Genomic DNA, 17884 nt, shown 5'->3' on the forward strand with positions numbered 1-17884 from the left:
CCTCCCTCCTCCTTTAACAAGTACCATTATAGAAGGGAGAGTGCTATCCAGTCTTCGTAGAGTCAGATTCCCTAAAGCAGAGATTCTGTTTTGAGGAAGCATAATGGACAAACATGCAAGAAAGCACCTATTGCTCAACTTATACTGAAATTTAGATTTTATTGCTATTTGAACAATAGGGCACATAATGAAGAAGATGGGCTTTGGAGTCAAACTAACTTGGATCCGTATATAGGTCCTATCACTTGCTAATTGTGTGACCCTGGAAAAATAACTTCATTGAGCTTCAATGTCCCCACATACAAAACTAACAATGCCTATGGGTTTGACAAATCAACTATTCCAAACAGTAGTCTATTATATTGACTCCAACATAAAAATTTGCCCCTTCTCTCCTCTCAATCTATTCAAATCTTACCCATTCCAAAAAGATTCATTCAAATTCCATTTCCTCAGTAAAGCTTTGCCTAGCCTCAAGTGATCTCTTCTCCGATCTCCTACCTTAGTAGGAGAATTCATGTAGAGAATTCATTTGGTAATTAATCATATATTGCCTAGGATCGTTTTTTAGCTTGCCAGCCTAAACCATTATATCATCTCCTCCAGTGCCTAGCAGGGTCCCTACACATAATATGGGAGTAATAAATATTTGCTGGTTCTATAGTCATTTCATTTTTTAAACGATTCTTGGAAAATAGTCAACACCAAGGGCTTAGAACACTGTCTATGACTTATCTCTAGGGATCACAGAATAACAGTCCTAAACATCATTCAACTATTTTATTTTTTTAAAAATAACAAGAATAATAGCTATCATTAAGTGAACATCTATCACATGCTGTACTATACTAATATGGACAAATACGGACAAGAGTTAAGAGGTTAGTCTGGGGAATGTCAGCCTATCTTGGTCCAAATCTCAGCTTTATTCTAGTTGTGTAATCTTGGACCAACCACTTAACTTCATATAGTCTCAATTATTCCAATCATAAAAAGTGCTCAGATTATTAATTCAGAAGCATCTGTTATTATTGCCACAAGAAAACTAAGATATAGAGGAATTAAGTAACTTGTCCTTATAGCTAGTATGTTTATTTTTTAAAATATCATTCACATAATTGCCTTTACTAGAGAAATTAAGGAAACATGTTCCAGACTAGTGCCACTGCAGTTAGTGGAAACAATATGGAAAGATGAACGTCAAATACAACACAAACATAAATGTCATTTACACCTAAATGCGGTGTGGTATTCTGGAACAGAAAAGGGCATCTGAGGAAAAACTGGTGAAATTCAAAACAAAGCCTGTATTTTACTTATTAATATTGTACCAACGTTAGTTCTAAGTTTTGATAATTATATTACGCTTATGCAAAATGTCGACTTTAGAAAAATCAATGGTTTCACTTAAATACATTTTAACACACCTCTTTCAGCAGAAAAGATCATTTAAGCAAGAATAATGTAAGAAGTTAATATTAGGTTATGGGAACTCTCTGTACTATCTTTGTAATTTTCTGTAAATCTAATATATTTTAATATAAACAGTTAAAAAAAATGTCATGATAAAAACTTTTCCCTCTTCTGGACGGAAGTATACTGGCTAATAAGGTCATCATTAGTATTCTTTGCAGCCTTACAAAATTATAGGTATGAAGCCTATAAATAGCATATTAAAATATCCATGATATGATACTAAATTTAAGGAAGAGGTTTAACAAACTTGTCTATATACCGTAGTAACCATGAGACTCAAAACAGCGTGGTGGTTAAGGGCAGAGACTCAGAAGCCAGATTTGGTCAGATTTGGAGAATGTGAATCTAATAGAATCTGACTCTGACATAATAGAGACTCAGTCAGTTTTCTAGCCACTGCAGTATGTTACTGACCTCTATGTGCCTCAGCTTCCTCATCAGTAAAATGGGGTAATAATTACCTCTCCTATAACGTTTGTTGTAAGGATTAAATCCATGGTAAGCCTTGGAACAGTATCTAGCACATAGTAAGGGCACAGTAAGTGTTACAACACTGTATCTAATCTACAAAATTTTTAAAAAACAGCAAAATGAGATGGTAATTATTTTTGGAAAGATGGGATTGTGTGGGTCTTTTTTTTTTCTATTTTCTAAATTCTCCTTAATGTGTTTATAAAATTATCAATGTGATGTAAGTTTAAAAAGGAACTAAGAGAAGACCACGGAGTGGTCTCTTCACTGAGTGACAGGTATGTGAAAATTACTGTCCCTACTTTAATGTACCATAATAAAAAAAAACTTTATTAAGGGAAAAATAGTTCACCAGCCTAAGGATTTCTCGCACTTTATAAAAGCTGACTTTAAGTCTTATGGCAACAGATCATATTTATATAAAGTTAGAAGGAAAGAGAGAAACACATGAAAATTAAAAATCAAGACTCACCTCGAAGGGAGAAGAATATCAAGAACTGCCTTAGTTTGTTGAGGCTATCATTTCATTTTTAAAAATGAAATGCTCTGCAGTGATATAGTAGAATGTAAATATATGTATATATAGGTTTATACAATATTAATATCTCTACCTGAGAAGTAACTGCTTCAGTGTTTTTCTGGTCTGATGGTTAAATACATATTTATACTTTTAAAGTCAATATTTGTACAATAGACAAGAACAGTGCCTATCAGCTAAATACATATTTAGGACTGTACCACATGTATTACAAACATGTACTAAAATCGAAAGCTTATATTTATACAGAGCCTTTCATCTTGAAGGGGGCTAAAGAGCTTTACAAACATATGTACATAAAAGGACGTTTGCACTGATAGGCAGGCAAGGTATCAATTCACCCACTCTCCTAAGTCTTCCTACAAGCAGCCCGGGATAGGAACACATGGCGTCAACAGATGCAGGTCTGTAACAGCTGCAAAGATGTGTAACACAATAATCCACCTTGTGACGCACAGTCATTGGAAGAGGGCTTGCAACTCGAGAATAGCAACTGCTCTCCTTCCACGCAAAAGCACCACGGCCACTTCCAGCTTTGTGTTTTTAAATTATTCTCTACCAAACTCAACTAATCACTTGACAAAATTGAATTTGATACTGGAAATGGTTTCTGAATGCAAAATACTTTCTGTCTGATGATGAGAAGTAGGTTGAGAAACACTTCCCCTGCCCTTGTTAGATTTAGAGAGAGAGAGGGGCGGGACGGGGGTCACAACATTCAGGAGAAATGGTTCAAAATATGCTATCTAAGAATAGCTTGGTCTCAGAGGATTGGGTCATTACTTCAGAAGACAGTCATATTCTCCCCCTATTTAATTGGGACACTAAGTTTTTCAGTCAAATTACTTTACAGAGATGGGTCTATCTATATTATACACACAATGGAGATTTTATGTTGAGAATTCTGCAGTCACTATAAAAGCATACACAAGTGTGACAATGTGGTTAGGAATGTGACATTCACTGAATTCACCTAAGCCCAAATTGCCTAGTACATTAACTGAAAAATAAAAACCATAGGAAATTCCATCGCTGAATTTCCTTGCTCCAGCTTCTCTCTCTCCCTCCAGTGCTTTGGTGTAGGTGACACCCAGGGAAAATGACACTCCGGGACTGAGGGTGGCAGCCTAAGAGGGCCTGCCAGAGAGGGTTTCTGGCCCAAGGAGGTTCAGACTCGGGCTCTGTGGCACGTGGCCATGGCCATGCATGAGCTTCTTTCCCAACCACTGACTTACGAAGTGGTTCCAGCCACTTACTGCCAATTATGTTTTCATTAATATAGCCATAAATCATTTAAAAATATGTAATTTCAGATGGCTTTTGATAACAGGATGTTCTGATTAGCAGGTTTCTTAGGTTTAGGGTTAACAACCTAAGCTAATTAAAATGAAAAAAGGGAAGAGGATCAAAAGAGTTAGTGTGAATAAGTGAAGGATGAGCAGAAATAAACGCCTGCCTTATGCAAGTTCTAAGGGAGAAAATATTTCTTTGGCCACAGTCTGATTCTGGAATAAACACACACAAGTGAGGGAGGAGGGAATGGGGAGGAGAAAGCAAGCAGAAGAGAACAGTCTTATTTAACTGTTTTTATGTGGGTAAAATGATTTGTGCCACAGTATTTCCATAAGAAGTGGGACCATTATTTTCCTGTAGAAACACATTTGGTTTGAAAAGTATCACTGGACAGGATGTGAAAATCAAACCGAATGAATTATTCACAACCCCCGATCAGAGGTGATCATTATTTCTGATGCTCCAAACAGTGATTAGGATTCTGCCCTGAGATGTCATTTTCTCGCTGAGTAACACCAGCGACACAGAAAGGCATTATCTATCTATCTATCTATCCATACATGTATTTTTTCTCCTGGGAGGACCTTGGTTTAATGTTACTATAACAGATACTAAAAACATGACAATATTAACATTTATTCTGATGGTGCCCATAAATGTCATTAGTCTGACACAAAGTGTCAACACTAATCATGACCCAAAATTAACACCAAAATTGACATCAACATTAATTGTACTATCAGTGTGAACAGAATGTGCAATTGCACACATCCATACACACACACATGCACAATTTCCAAAGCTGCTGTTACTACAAAATAAAATACTAATATTAAGCTCAAGCAATAAATTTGAAGGGAAAGCTAAGGGGCAAAAGAGGACGGGATGGTGTTTTTAAGAATGTAAGAAGCATCCATCAACTATAGCTATGCTGTGGGAAGCAGTAAAAGAATATCTTTGCCATGGTTGCCTTTCTTCTATCTCCTCATTTTGAGTTCAGCTGTAATAGTATTTTTCTATGTGGACTTAAATATAGGTTAGACTTTGGCTGATACGTTAAAGCTTTATTTTCCATGATAATGTCTAAAAGTTGAAATTTTCTGGCAAAGCCTCCAGTAACTATTGTTTCACTACTGCTAATGCCCCAGGAAGAGGACCATCGTACAAGGCCCTGAAGCAGCAATACAAAGAATTCTAGAGCGTTAGAGCTGAAATGGACCTAAGCATTATCTGCATCATGAAGATGAGAAAACTAAGAGCCAGTGAGAAATAATCTGAACTTGAGTTCCCTTATAGATACATAATAAAATGTTATTTTTATTTTTCTTTGTTTTTTAAAGATTTATTTGCTGATTTGAGAGAGAGAGAGAGAGAATGCACACTTGCAAGTGAGCATGACCAGGAGGGGTTAGAGGGAGAGAAGAGAGATTCCCAAGCAGATTTCGTGCTAAGCACAGAGCCCAATGTAGGGCTCGATCTCACGGCCCTGAGATCACAACCTGAGCCAAAACCAAGAGCCGGATGTTTAACCGACTGCACCATGCAGGTGCCCTAACCTCTTTCTCTTTTGTATTTTGTATGGAATATTAAATCTTCACTTTTAGTTAGATACTATAAAAAAATAATTACAATATTAACTCATGTTAGAATTTCAGGAAAAAAAAACATATCTGATAGAATAGTAGAAAATACTGTATGGGTGTTAAAATGTGCCTTTTTAAACCACAAGGCAATACGATATTTGACATAATTTGTGCCATTCAGAAAAACCATGCTGAAAAAATGTCAATGCCTTTCCATATTGTATTATCTGCTAGATATCATATTCTGTTGCCTAGCGTTATATGATCACATAAAAGAGCTGAAAACAATTTTCTTAACAGCTGAAAAACTCTCTTTTTCATGCTTGGATAATTCAAAAATGGCTGAACAAACTTACCTCAACCTTTCGAAAAAGCGATAAAAGGGTAAGAAAAATACCATTTTTGGAGCAAAAAAATTTCATCCCTGAGGTAATTTCTTGAAAATATTACTGAAGATTAGAAACAATAATTTTGAACAGGGGAATTATCTCTCCCTGCAATATTTATAAACATGAGGCTATAGTAATTTTATGCATATACACACAATGCTTTTAGTAAACATACCAATTTAAAGAAAAAAAAAAAAACATGAAATAGAGCACATACCAGTCGGTGGTATTTGAAAATGGAGCACAGGAGTAATTGGATGATAAGGAAATTAAGAAAGCTGGCCGACTACAGTTCAAGAAGGCTGGCCTGTTAATCACATAAACAGATGTCGAACTCTGATGCTCCATGCTACACCTCATCCTCTGGTATCATCTGTTGCTTTCCTGATGTTCATCATTGCCTATAGTTGGAGCTGTAAAGTTGCTTGACATAGGGTACTATATCACATCCTTTTTCAGTAAAATCTTAAAACTTAAAGTGGGTAAAAATGCTGGCAATTACCTTCTTTTGTTCAAGGCTATCTCTAGGACTGACTTTTGAAGGGGACTGAGGAGCCCTCCATGAGATCTGCGGTAGTCGGCCAATGGATGCTTTAGGATTTTCAGTCAGTCGAATTCATTGGGCCTTTGTTTGCTAATAATGAAAAGAGTCAAATGAACTAATCCACCTGTTGAAAAGTCTCCAGTACATAGTAATCACTCAGAAGGAATTCTAAGAAAAGTTCTATGCGAAGTAAATAGGTGATGGCGATTAAGGAAGGCACTTGTAGTGAGCACTGAGTGTTGTATGCTGAAAATAACACTACACTCTAGGTTAACTAATTGGAATTTTAATAAAAATTTGAAGGAAAAAAAACAAAGGATATGATCCTAAAAGAACAGTGTCAGAAATTCATTAGAAGTTATTTCGTGGCAGGAACATAGCTTTCCAAATTAGACTCAATATTTTTCTTTCTTTCTTTTTTTTTTTTTTTTTTAAGATTTTATTTATTTATTTGACAGAGAGAGATCACAAGTAGGCAGAGAGACAGGCAGAGAGAGAGAGGAGGTAGCAGGCTCCCCACCAAGGAGAGAGCCCGATGCAGGGCTTGATCCTAGGACCCTGGGATCATGACCTGAGCCGAAGGCAGAGGCTTTAACCCTCTGAGCCACCCAGGCGCCCCAGCCTCAATATTTTTCTAATGAGGGGCTCAGTTCTGGTTGTGAGGATTATTTTAAACAAAGACTCATAACCAAACATGCTCACTTAGAAAGAGGGTAAAATAGTAATTTTAAACAGAACTATCTTAACCACATATTTCATAACCTGTCTTTTTCTGTACTTGAAATTCCTATCTTGTTAAGCCTAAAAGAATTAAAGAGGATTAAAGTGTGGGGTTTCTTTTTTTTTTTTTTTTTGGAAGCCCTTGATGAAAAATAAGACAAGCACAAATTATGAATGTTTACATGTAATCAGCGGTGTGTGATACTTTTCTGCGGAGGATCTCAAAGCACTTGCAAACATTTCCCCATCTTCAGCGATAGATTGGTGGCAAGGACCATTAGTCTCTTTTCATAACTTGAACAATCAGTGCACAGACCACGGTGCTGTTTTTCAGATCTGCCTTCTTCAGGTCTATTTCAAAGCTCACCTTCAGCATACCGCAATACAAATATGCCTCTTCTCCAACACATATCTAAAAGATTGACACGGACTCAATTTCTACACCCAGCATGAAAAGGTAAACTGATTTCCAAAGAATGAAACAAAAGCACATCCAAATTAGCTTCACATTCATGGAGCTATTCTGAGGTTAAATTGAGTAAAACAATATACAAAAGTCTAATATTAAGCTAGAAAAATATTTGGGTTCTGTGTGCATGAGGAATGGACTGAAGCCCACTAACATACACACACTTCTCCAGTCACAGTTTCAAAGAATAATAGGTTCCACTAGAATCTGAGTCCAGGAAAACCCAAACAATTCCTTTGAGAGCATAGAAAACATCAACCAACTGAATTCAGACAGAGGCTTATGGTGTTTTTTCTAAAATAAGAGGTCCTTTGGGTTAAGCGCTCCAGCCTAAAAACTGTCACAATAGATCTACTAATTAATTTCTTCCAATCTTTTAGGCTTCTATAAGCTTACCAATTTCTTTTCCCTACTAACTCCTAAATTTTTTTTTTGTTTTTATACTCCGATGAGAGATTTCAAAGGATTACAACAACGTAAAAGTGAGAAGCAGTGTCAAAATGATAAAATCTGTTTAAGCAGTCAGTAGATGCAGGGGGTTTTGTCATATCACTCTCCATGTTTTTCTATAAGTTTGAAATATTTTATAATACAAAAATTACAGACATTTACACCTTGCTAAAACTGAACATCAAAACGTTGCCAACAATTAACTATGGGCAGGGCTGAGCAGTTCTAGAACCAAATTCCTAATTCCCACCATCCCTACCCTTCCAATCCAAGAGCATAAAAGATACCAGTCATGATGGCAATCAGTCTTTAAACTTTAATCTACACTATTTTTTCCCTCCTCAATCACCCTCTTCCTAAAAAAACATTTCCTATAAAAATATGTAAAGCAATGATACAGTAAGGTGTTCACCAGATCTCTGCCTGACAAGTTATAAATGCAATCGCATACTGGAGGAACACCAGGCCAAGCCCACCATACCAACTGAAAAAAAGGGGTTAGAATACTACTGGATCTGCCTCACCACAGAGGGCAATTCCAGAGGCTTGTCTAAATGCCAAGGTGCTGAGAAGGAAAAACCCTGACACCTAGTGCCCATCTGAAGAAATGAAGCCTGGCAGTGACTACAATTCTTAAGCGTGGTAGTGTGCGCGAAGGTGATCATCAAATGGCATTCAATTTGGAATACGCTTATCTCCCAGAAAAACTTTAAGAAAAGAAATTAATACCACGCAAGAATTCCAGTCCTTCCTTACTGGTCCTTTTTGGAATTCACGCCCTGTGCCTAATTATTAAAACTGCTTCTAAACCGAGACTCTTCTCATCTCAGTTACTCATTACGACAGGAGAGAGGAGAGGGAGGGTCTGTGTTGTCAAAAAGCCCACATGCTGAAAAAGTAAGGAAAACAAGATGCTACTTTCTGTCCACACCAGAAGTGCTACACAAGTTGCCTATCACATCTTTCCATCACTGCCCCATTTAGAGATTCATGATCTGGTTCACACAGGAGTTAAAGGAAATATAATAAAGGAATATTAGTGACATTTCAGAACAAAAAAACCCCATGGTCTCAAGGAGGCTAGTGTTTTCTTTGTCCTATACCAGGCAAAGTTAAGTTGTTCTCTGTCAAGTCCGTTACCACCTTTGGCTTGATCTTAGCCTGAGCCTTTTAATAACAGGATTTAGCGTGAAAAGCAGCTGCAGTGGATTGTGAACTGTTACTCGAGATGTTCCCACCTGCAATTACAGCTTCCACCAAATGATCAAAACAGGTTAGCAAACTGGCAGGAAAATGAAAACAATTCCTCCAAAATTGAGAAGCAGTAAAAGTAGAACGGTTGGTTAGCAGCATTTCCTCTGCATCCAGGCTCAACAACACACATGCATCTAGCTGTGTATTTACATACGATGCCCATCACTGTAGCATCATAGCCGCTAGAGCTGAAATACGTTTAGTCCATGTTGCAATCACATTTTTCACAATTTTCATCTTTACTTGAAACTATTTAAAAAAAAAAAAAAGCCCTAGACAACTCATCTTTGGAGCTATTTGCAAGTAACACAGTTCACAGATTTGGTCTACATCTCTTTTATTCCTACTCTAAATTCATACTAAATGCAATGCCATTCAAACCTGACAATGAGAAAAATGTGTTCTCTTATACTTGCATCATGAATAAGGTGGCATGCCTTCAGTTACATCTTTCTTGATGGGGAAGGGACAACTAGGAAAACAGAGAGGAGAAAGTGGCTAACACCACATCAGAAAATCTCTCTTTCGTGTGCTTTTAACATGGGTACAATGTTCAAAATGCAGGTCACATCTCTGCTGAAACAGCCAATATTCTTTCTCAAATGGCAAACAAGTTACCTAAAACTAAATGGAACTCAATTGTTCCAAGTCCTGGTCCCATCACCATCTTACCTATTTACTGTCCTGGGGGGGGGGGGGGAACAGGGAAGAAAGCCTGGCCACCCATACAGTCGATGGTCTGATAAGTACAGGTTTTCTCCGTTTGATTATGGGGAAAAGCATCTCGATTCGGGGGAACTCTGCAGGAAGCTCTTGTTTTACCTTCATTCCTTATATCCATGTGCTAGGTTTTAAACTCAGCAACTCCAATCCTTCAAAGTAATGCAGTATCCCCACAATGATGACCTGGTAGAGCCGTCACCTTTGGAGAACACCACATTATGATGATTTAATGTCCATGTAGCATCAATGCATTTACATGGAGCCTTGGCTCTCAGAACATTAACAGGTCAATTTTTTATTCCTTTTTTAATAAAACTATTTCTCAAGGCTCTGTTCAGATGCCCGTTCTCTTTGGGATAGGACAGATTTGCTCCAAATCTCATCAGCATGAACTCTTTTCTTTCCCTTCACATCATTCTCAGGGTAATACAGAGAGTGCCAGGTTCATGACAAACTTGTCTCTTTGGCCAAAGAAAATTAAACTGCAAGAGCTGAAAGTCAACTTGCTCTGATAAAACTGGGCTCAGCATGAGGAAATACATCCCACTGACACCTCGTCATCTCTTAGGGCCAGCTGTCCCTCAGAGTTCAGAGGGCTGAAACTCCTTTTTTAGATTGGTCAGTTTCTCAGCGGACATGCACCATTGTATGCGCAAGCTACTGGTAACGGAGCTTGATACTAATACCCCAACCTCATTTCTGTTGCGCAATGCCCTATAATCTAGCTACAGCCACCGACTGACTTCACCAGCCGTCCCGGGCATTAGTTACTAAATGCTCACCAAAGAACATCAGTCTCACTCCTCCTGATTTAGACTCAGAAACAGCAAGCTAACCACTCCACCTCAATCCAAGTCAATCCTTTGAAGAAAAGGAAAAGAGAACAAAGAAAATAGGCAACTAAGGAGAGAAAAGAGTAGAACAAGAAGGGAAAACCAACAAAAAGCAAAATAAATAAATAAAAACAAATTAAAAAATTCAAATACAATCAGATTTCTCGATTTCAAGATTATTAAAGCCCTGGGCAAAGAGAAACATCAGGCCCCCAGACTGACTACCGCGCAGCTGTTTAAGACATCCCTTTTCCACCCAGGTTTGTTGGGTCTTAAAAGGGTTAAAAAAAACCTTTAATTTTTTTTTTATTCGTGTGTGTGTGTGTGTGTGTGTGTGTGTGTGTGTGGTCTTTGGGTACAGAGTCCCGTATAATAAGACTATTTGTATTCATACTGGCAGAGTAAACACTACATGTTCATGCCCAGGCAGCTCTGTGCTTGTAATTTCAGCAAGAACAGAGCTCTGTCCCTCTGGGACTTCACTATTCCCCTAGTCTCCATTCGCTCAAACACAGAATGAGAACAGAGAGAAAGCAGAAGAGAAAGATCATGGCAAGAGGTTTCACATAGCAGTGCTGCTAGCTTTCACGTGGCCAAAAATCTCATTTTTTTGTTTTAATTACATTAGTTAAAACCCTTTCTCTCCCAGCCCCATGTTCACAAGGGTGCCTTCCATTCCTAAAGACTACACTGTTGAATGAATCAGAATGTAAGTCTAGCACAATGAAGCTTTTCTTTGCTGTTGAGGGGCTCACTGCAGAGAAGCTACCCCATGGCACAAACCTCTGCTTCAACTTTGTGTGTTAACGAGTATATATCTATTCTCGTCAAAATTCTATGCATCTTTTCTCCTTTACCTCTTGCCTTTGCTATTTGTTGAGGCGGTAGATTAGAAGGACTCCTGGAGTCTGACATTCTCCATCTGGTCCAATGCTTGCATCCATCTTAATACCAATTCATCTACTTTTGGCATCCATTAGTGTACTTACTGAAACAGCACACACCTTGTATATATACAGTAACATTTTTTGAAAAAGATAGTGCACAAAATGGAAAATACCACATATCACCTCCAAAGGTCTAGTCTACCCAGTCTGTTTATGAATAATACCCAGGTAAAGATTACTCTTTCTACAGAATGAGATTTATCTAGGGATTCTAACTAAGGTTGAAATAAAAACCTATCTCTTTTTAGGTGTATTACTTTTGTTATTTGGATTATAACTGCACATTGAAAGATTAGTAAAAATCAGGACGAAGAGGACCATAGGCCCTCGGGCAGAATACAACTTTATATCATTATCAACAGTGTACCATAAGAAAAAGGATCCCAATATCAGAAAATGCATTCTTAGATAACTATCAGAAATGGGCTTCTGCTACTTTCTTTTATGTTTAAATCCCTGGTTCTGATTGAGTCCCTTTAAGATTATATTTACCATGATCATAACAGCATCAGATCAATTTACCCAAGCACAGAAAACATGCCAAAAAAGGTATACTAGTATACCAAAACAATATTTTAACTGTTTTTATTGTAGATGAATTTCAAAATTTCAAGTATATACAAGAATAGAGAAAACGCTCTATTCTGACGGATATATTATCTAGCTTTGATTAATAACTCATGAATAATCTTGTTTCATCTATAGTCCCACACTCACCCCCCATTACTCTGAAGCAAATCCTAGACATTGGATCATTTCATCTGTACCTATTCTAAATAGGTATGTCCAACAGAACACATCACTCTTTTTTAGAAAGCAAAACTGTAACATTTAAAAAATATTATCACACCTAAAAATTAATAATTCCTTGATATCCAGTCAATATTCTCTCCCCAAAGACCTCTACCTCTACTGTGCTACCTACGTAGCATCTAAATTAATGCTCTTTAATGACCACCTCCATGGAAAGCTGCTACCAGTGGTCACAGAGATAAGGAAAGGGGGAAGGGAACTCAGCTACTTGCCTCATTTCCTCCTGGAAGCCTGTTCATGTGGACCAGCTGACCTTGATCATCCAACACGAGCTCCGTATATGTCAGCATATCAGAAGGCAGGGGTGGTGATGGAAGGAATGCCTGAGAGGACATAGACTCCCAGAGTTTGATCAGAGACTAGCAGAGGAGAAAAGTTTGACTCATCAGTGACAATGAGCAATTCAGCATACACAAAAATAAATGCTAAGTTTTAGTCATTCTAATTTTGCTCTTTCCTTTCCCAGTGTTCTGCTGAGCATTGAAGCATTAGGCCAAATTCTACAGCTCTCAGTCTCAGTTAAAAAACAGATCTGTAATTATTTTTCACATAATGTTTTCACATGTCAAAAGCAGGCACTTTTCCAACAAAGTCAAATTGCTGATTGATACTGAATCATCATGATAGCATTAACAAACACAACAGACCTAACAAACAGACCTGACCACCACCCCCTCAGGAAAATTAAAATAAAAAACTAAATAGCATTAATCCCTCTTTTTTAAAAATGGAAGAAAAATGGAATAGAAAAATGAATAAATAAATAAATAGAAAGAAATCCTTAGCCTCTAGGAAAAGTGATATGACAGTTAGCTAATAACAAAGAAAACCCAAGAAGGCAATAATAAAGTTTCTACTAGCGGTTCAGGGGAAGTATCCTCTTTCTAATGCCTTTTCAGATCTATCGGCCCTCATGAAGGGTATAGGACTATTTGTAAATGTGCAGATCAATTTTGCTCAAAGCTGAGAAAATAGACACACCAATCCACTAAAAAACCATTATAATTTTCATTTCTAACTTCTGTACTAAGAAAACAAATACCTCCTGAAGTGGCAACTAGTTGTTTCTTTGCTTGTCTCAAAGCAACATTTAAAGGCAATATGATGCATTTATACCTACATGTTCCAATCACAGTGTTTATGTCTATTCTATAGGGAGAATTATATAGAATGACATTTCTATTTATAGTTTCGACACTGGGGAACAGAACCAAAACTCAACTTGTAGGCTAATAATGCTGGTAATACTAAATGAAGATAGCTATGTTTCTAGAGAGAGAACTTGTAAACAAATGACTACATAAAGGAAATCTCTTGTACTTGTGACTAATAGAGAAATTACAGACAGTCTATTTACCAAGGCCACATATATTACTTTATTAAAATTCAAGTGTGGTACTACTGGTAGTACTGACTAGGAGATGTGGAAAAATCTTATATTCATAGATTTTTTTTTAAGGACAAATTCAATATTCTTTTGATACTTTGTATGTTGCATTTTCTGCTGTGGATGTACTTTTTTTGCCTTCCATTGATGGAAGAAAAATCTGCAGCACAGAGATGATTCACCATACAGATCAAAGGAATTTATTTTCATATAAAGGATGAGAATCATAATGTCGTATTTTTCTCACACTAGTTTTTATTCAGCTATAATATATCTCCCACAAAAGAATTGATATGTTAAACTGTGCATCATGAACACTATATCCATTTGTATATGTTATTGGTATTGATTCTCATCATATTAACCTAGGCTATCAGCTAAAGACCTGGGTTATCTTGGAAAATAGGAAAAAGAGAATAAGAGTTTCAAATCTCTTTTTTAACATCCATAATTTGATTACGGGCTTAGGAGATACATACCCGAACATAACTCCTCACACAGGTCATTATAAATTACCATCAGAAGCATGCTATCTCAGTTTACTTTCTTCTACTCAACAGAGGCTTCTATCCTCACAATTCCCCGTTAATTCATAAAGAACTACCCAATATTGGAGTTGGCGGTCACCAAATCCCAAACGAGATAGAAATGAGAGTAGTGTTAAGATATTTCCTGCCCTTTGTGAGTGCCCCCATTCCAGGCTAAGCTGCCTTCAGGTAGCCCCCTTTACCTGCCGAAACATCTCTGGGATATCATATATGTATGTTGTCCCCAAGGATTGTGCCTGGAATCTCTTTGATTGAAGCAGGTCTTTGGTGACATATGGAGTGTTGATTAGCATTCCATGCAATGGTCCCTGTTTATCTCCATATGCCTGAAACATGATCTGCAGAAGAAAGAGAATGGCATGGGGAGTTAACAGACAGAGAATAAAATCAGCTGCCTAGATGGGCTTTTCTCATAGATGTTATTTCTTGAAACACATTTTTGGTGGGCTGAGTAGCTAAGACATGCCTTTACACATTGGGTAGTGTTCTCACCTCTCTACAGATGATCCAACTCCAAAAAACGGTATGAAACCAATGACACACCATGGGTTGCTCTCGATTTTGGATTAGTTGAAATCAACAAGAAAGCACAGTGTAAATTTCACATCTCAGAGACAGAATGACAATGCTTGCCTTCGAAAGTGACTTGAATTTCATATACTCAGAAATGAAGTATGTCAGCTAACAAGTCTGAGCAGTCCTCACATTTAAGTTGAGAAACAGCTATGCACTGAAGAGAATTCTGCTCTTTCCCCAACAGCAGAAGGCCAGATCAAGGCTCTAACCTATTATCTGTGCTTAGTCTACTTGATTAGAAGGTGCTTTTTAAGTGTTATTAGCCACAGAAAGGATTCAAAGATTTCTGCCAGAAATGGATTTCAGCCATCCATCTAGCTAGTCTGTTCTTGTTAGCTCATAAGATATAGCCTATAGTAAAATAAATGTGTTATTATATATATTCATATAATACAGATATATATATTTATCTCCCCAATATACTATGTCCACAACTACTGAATCGCTCCTGCAATACCTATATTGTCACATAAGGAAATAGCCACACCAGTTTTTAATCACTTTAACTCAAACATTTCTAGAAGAGTACTTCATACTCCATTTATTTAGGTAGTTTTATTTGCTTATGAATATTTACAAGGGATGCCATTATTTCAATTCAGTTAATCTCTATTGAGTGCCCAGGCGCTGTATGACACTAAACTAGGCACTTTATGCACGAATACATAAAATATAGACTCCCAACACAGTGAATACAAATGTGGGAAATAAGGGTATGCATGTAAACCCACATATCTATTCTGATCTAAAATAGATAAGCTGGTCTAAAATAGACCATTAAGGAACAGATTTGTGAACATAACATATAGGCTTAACAACAGAACTGAGTACTTTCCCAAACCCTGGACAACATTTAGGTAAGTGAATCCTTAGCCTCCTCCCTCAGAGGAACAAGTATATTCTACTGACTTGTCAGTCAGGTCCTATAGTGGGCAAAAATTGTCTTGGGCGGCTTACAACCCCAAGAAGGGAGCTTCCAGTCCTATTCCACATGACTAATGGTCAAAGTCACTGGGTAGGAGGTAGAATTAGCAATGTCTTCGGTAGAAATGGCAATGTTTTAAGAGAGCAAAGTGTTAAGTGAGGTCAGTGTGTTAGAATAAGAAAATTAGGGACTCCTAGGTGGCTCTGTCGGTTAAGCCACTGCCTTCGGCTCAGATCATGAACCTGGGGTCCTAGGATCGAGGCCCGCATCAGGCTCCTTGTCCAGCAGAGAGCCTGCTTCTCTCTCTGCCTCTGCCTGCCACTCTACCTGCTTGTGCTCTCTCTATGACAAATACATAAAATCTTAAAAAAAAAAAAAAAAAGAAAATTGGACTCAGAGGAATTAAACTGAATCAAAATAAGAAAAATGAGTAAAAGCAGCAGGTTCTTGCTGCTTCTGTCTATTAGCAAAGACAAGAGCCATGGGTACAGAGTTTGAGACTCACTTTTGCCAAGGTGGAATGAAGGGAGGCTGGTCATTAGTTAAGCAACATAATTATGTGGACTGAGAAAAGGGACTGGAGAAAGCCCTCTAGGTAGACTCACTGCTGATGGGAATTTAAAATGGTAGGACTACTTTGGCAAACAGTTTAGTACTTTCTTATAAAGTTAAACATACCCTTCCTGTGACCCAGTAATTACACTCTTCTATATTCCCAGGAGAAATAAATATGTATCTACACAAAGACTTGTAAATCAATGTTCTTATGGCAGCTTTATACACAGTAGCCCAAACTGGAAAACAGTACTTCAAATGTCCATCAAGAGGTAAACAAATAAAAATTTGGGTACATCTAGGGTATATCCATAAAACAGAATACCATTCAGCAATGAAGAGGAACATACCACCCATTGTCTACCCAACATAGAATAATCTCAAAAATATTATACTGAGCAAAAGAAGCCAGATACATTGTACACAGTGTCTAATTTCATTTATATGAAATTCTAGGACAGGCAAAACTTACCTATAACAATAGAAAGCAGATGAATACGGTTGCCTAGAGCTGGAGCTAGTGACTCTATCTTTGACTCCGCAGAAGAAAATACGAGACCATTTAGGGGTATGAAGATGTTCTCTATAATGTCTGTGATGGTGGTTATACAGGTGTATACAATTTCAGAATGAAGTATATACATTAAATAAGTGCATTTTATATGTAAATTGTATCTTAATAAAGGTCATTTAAAAATGTATACTTTCTCCCTTATACTACACTTGGAAATCAACTGACATAGGCAATGGATTACCCAAATCTCTTCTCCCACTATGACTGGCTGACAGCTAATAACATAAAGACTTTACCAGGCAAATGAAACAAAATGAAGCTCAAGCCAGTCAACCTTGCTTCTTCTTGTCATAAAAAATAAACGAAGTGCTGAGCAAGAGGTTGAGGGCAACGGATGCTACTGAATGATCAGCTAGCTACAATAATTCCACTTTCTACTATAATGGACACAGGAGTTAAAAATGGGTAGTAAGTATATGGTTTACAAGTTCATGAAAACATGTATACATTTTATATATCATACACTTTTCCCCAGGAGCCATCCACAGGGCTTCTCTTGGAAAACGATCTCTGATCCTATAAGTCTGCTCCCTTAGAACTTTATACCTGTTTTATGATAGCATAAATCATAATCATACTACAGAGAAACTAGTTATCTGTCTTCTTCCCCCCGATGTAAATTTCTCAAGAGTAGAGATTAGTTTTTATCTTTGAGTCCATTATTGCCTGACACACTATAGGTGGTCAATCAATGTTACACCAATGAACAAATGAATGAATGATACACAGGGTTCTACATTATTTTAGATTTCCATAACGACTCACTAGAACAAAAACGGGGAGGGGGGGGGACAAATTGGCAATAAGCATCAGGCA

General features: G+C 37.4%; 1 protein-coding gene across 6 annotated transcripts in view; it reads right to left on the bottom strand.

Moving 5' to 3' along the window:
• The window catches only part of ACACA (acetyl-CoA carboxylase alpha), a 284911-nt gene that overhangs the window by 79150 nt on the left and 187877 nt on the right, over positions 1-17884 (bottom strand). For all 6 annotated transcript variants that reach the window (XM_059379646.1, XM_059379645.1, XM_059379644.1 and 3 more), the window contains 2 exons: positions 14621-14776; positions 12716-12862 (listed from right to left, as the gene is read on the bottom strand). In XM_059379646.1, the coding sequence (XP_059235629.1) occupies positions 12716-12862; positions 14621-14776 (303 nt within the window). The remainder of the gene's footprint in view (positions 1-12715; positions 12863-14620; positions 14777-17884) is intronic.

Source organism: Mustela nigripes, chromosome 16, assembly GCF_022355385.1.
Source record: "Mustela nigripes isolate SB6536 chromosome 16, MUSNIG.SB6536, whole genome shotgun sequence".
In the NCBI taxonomy this organism is placed as follows: Eukaryota; Metazoa; Chordata; class Mammalia; order Carnivora; family Mustelidae; genus Mustela; species Mustela nigripes.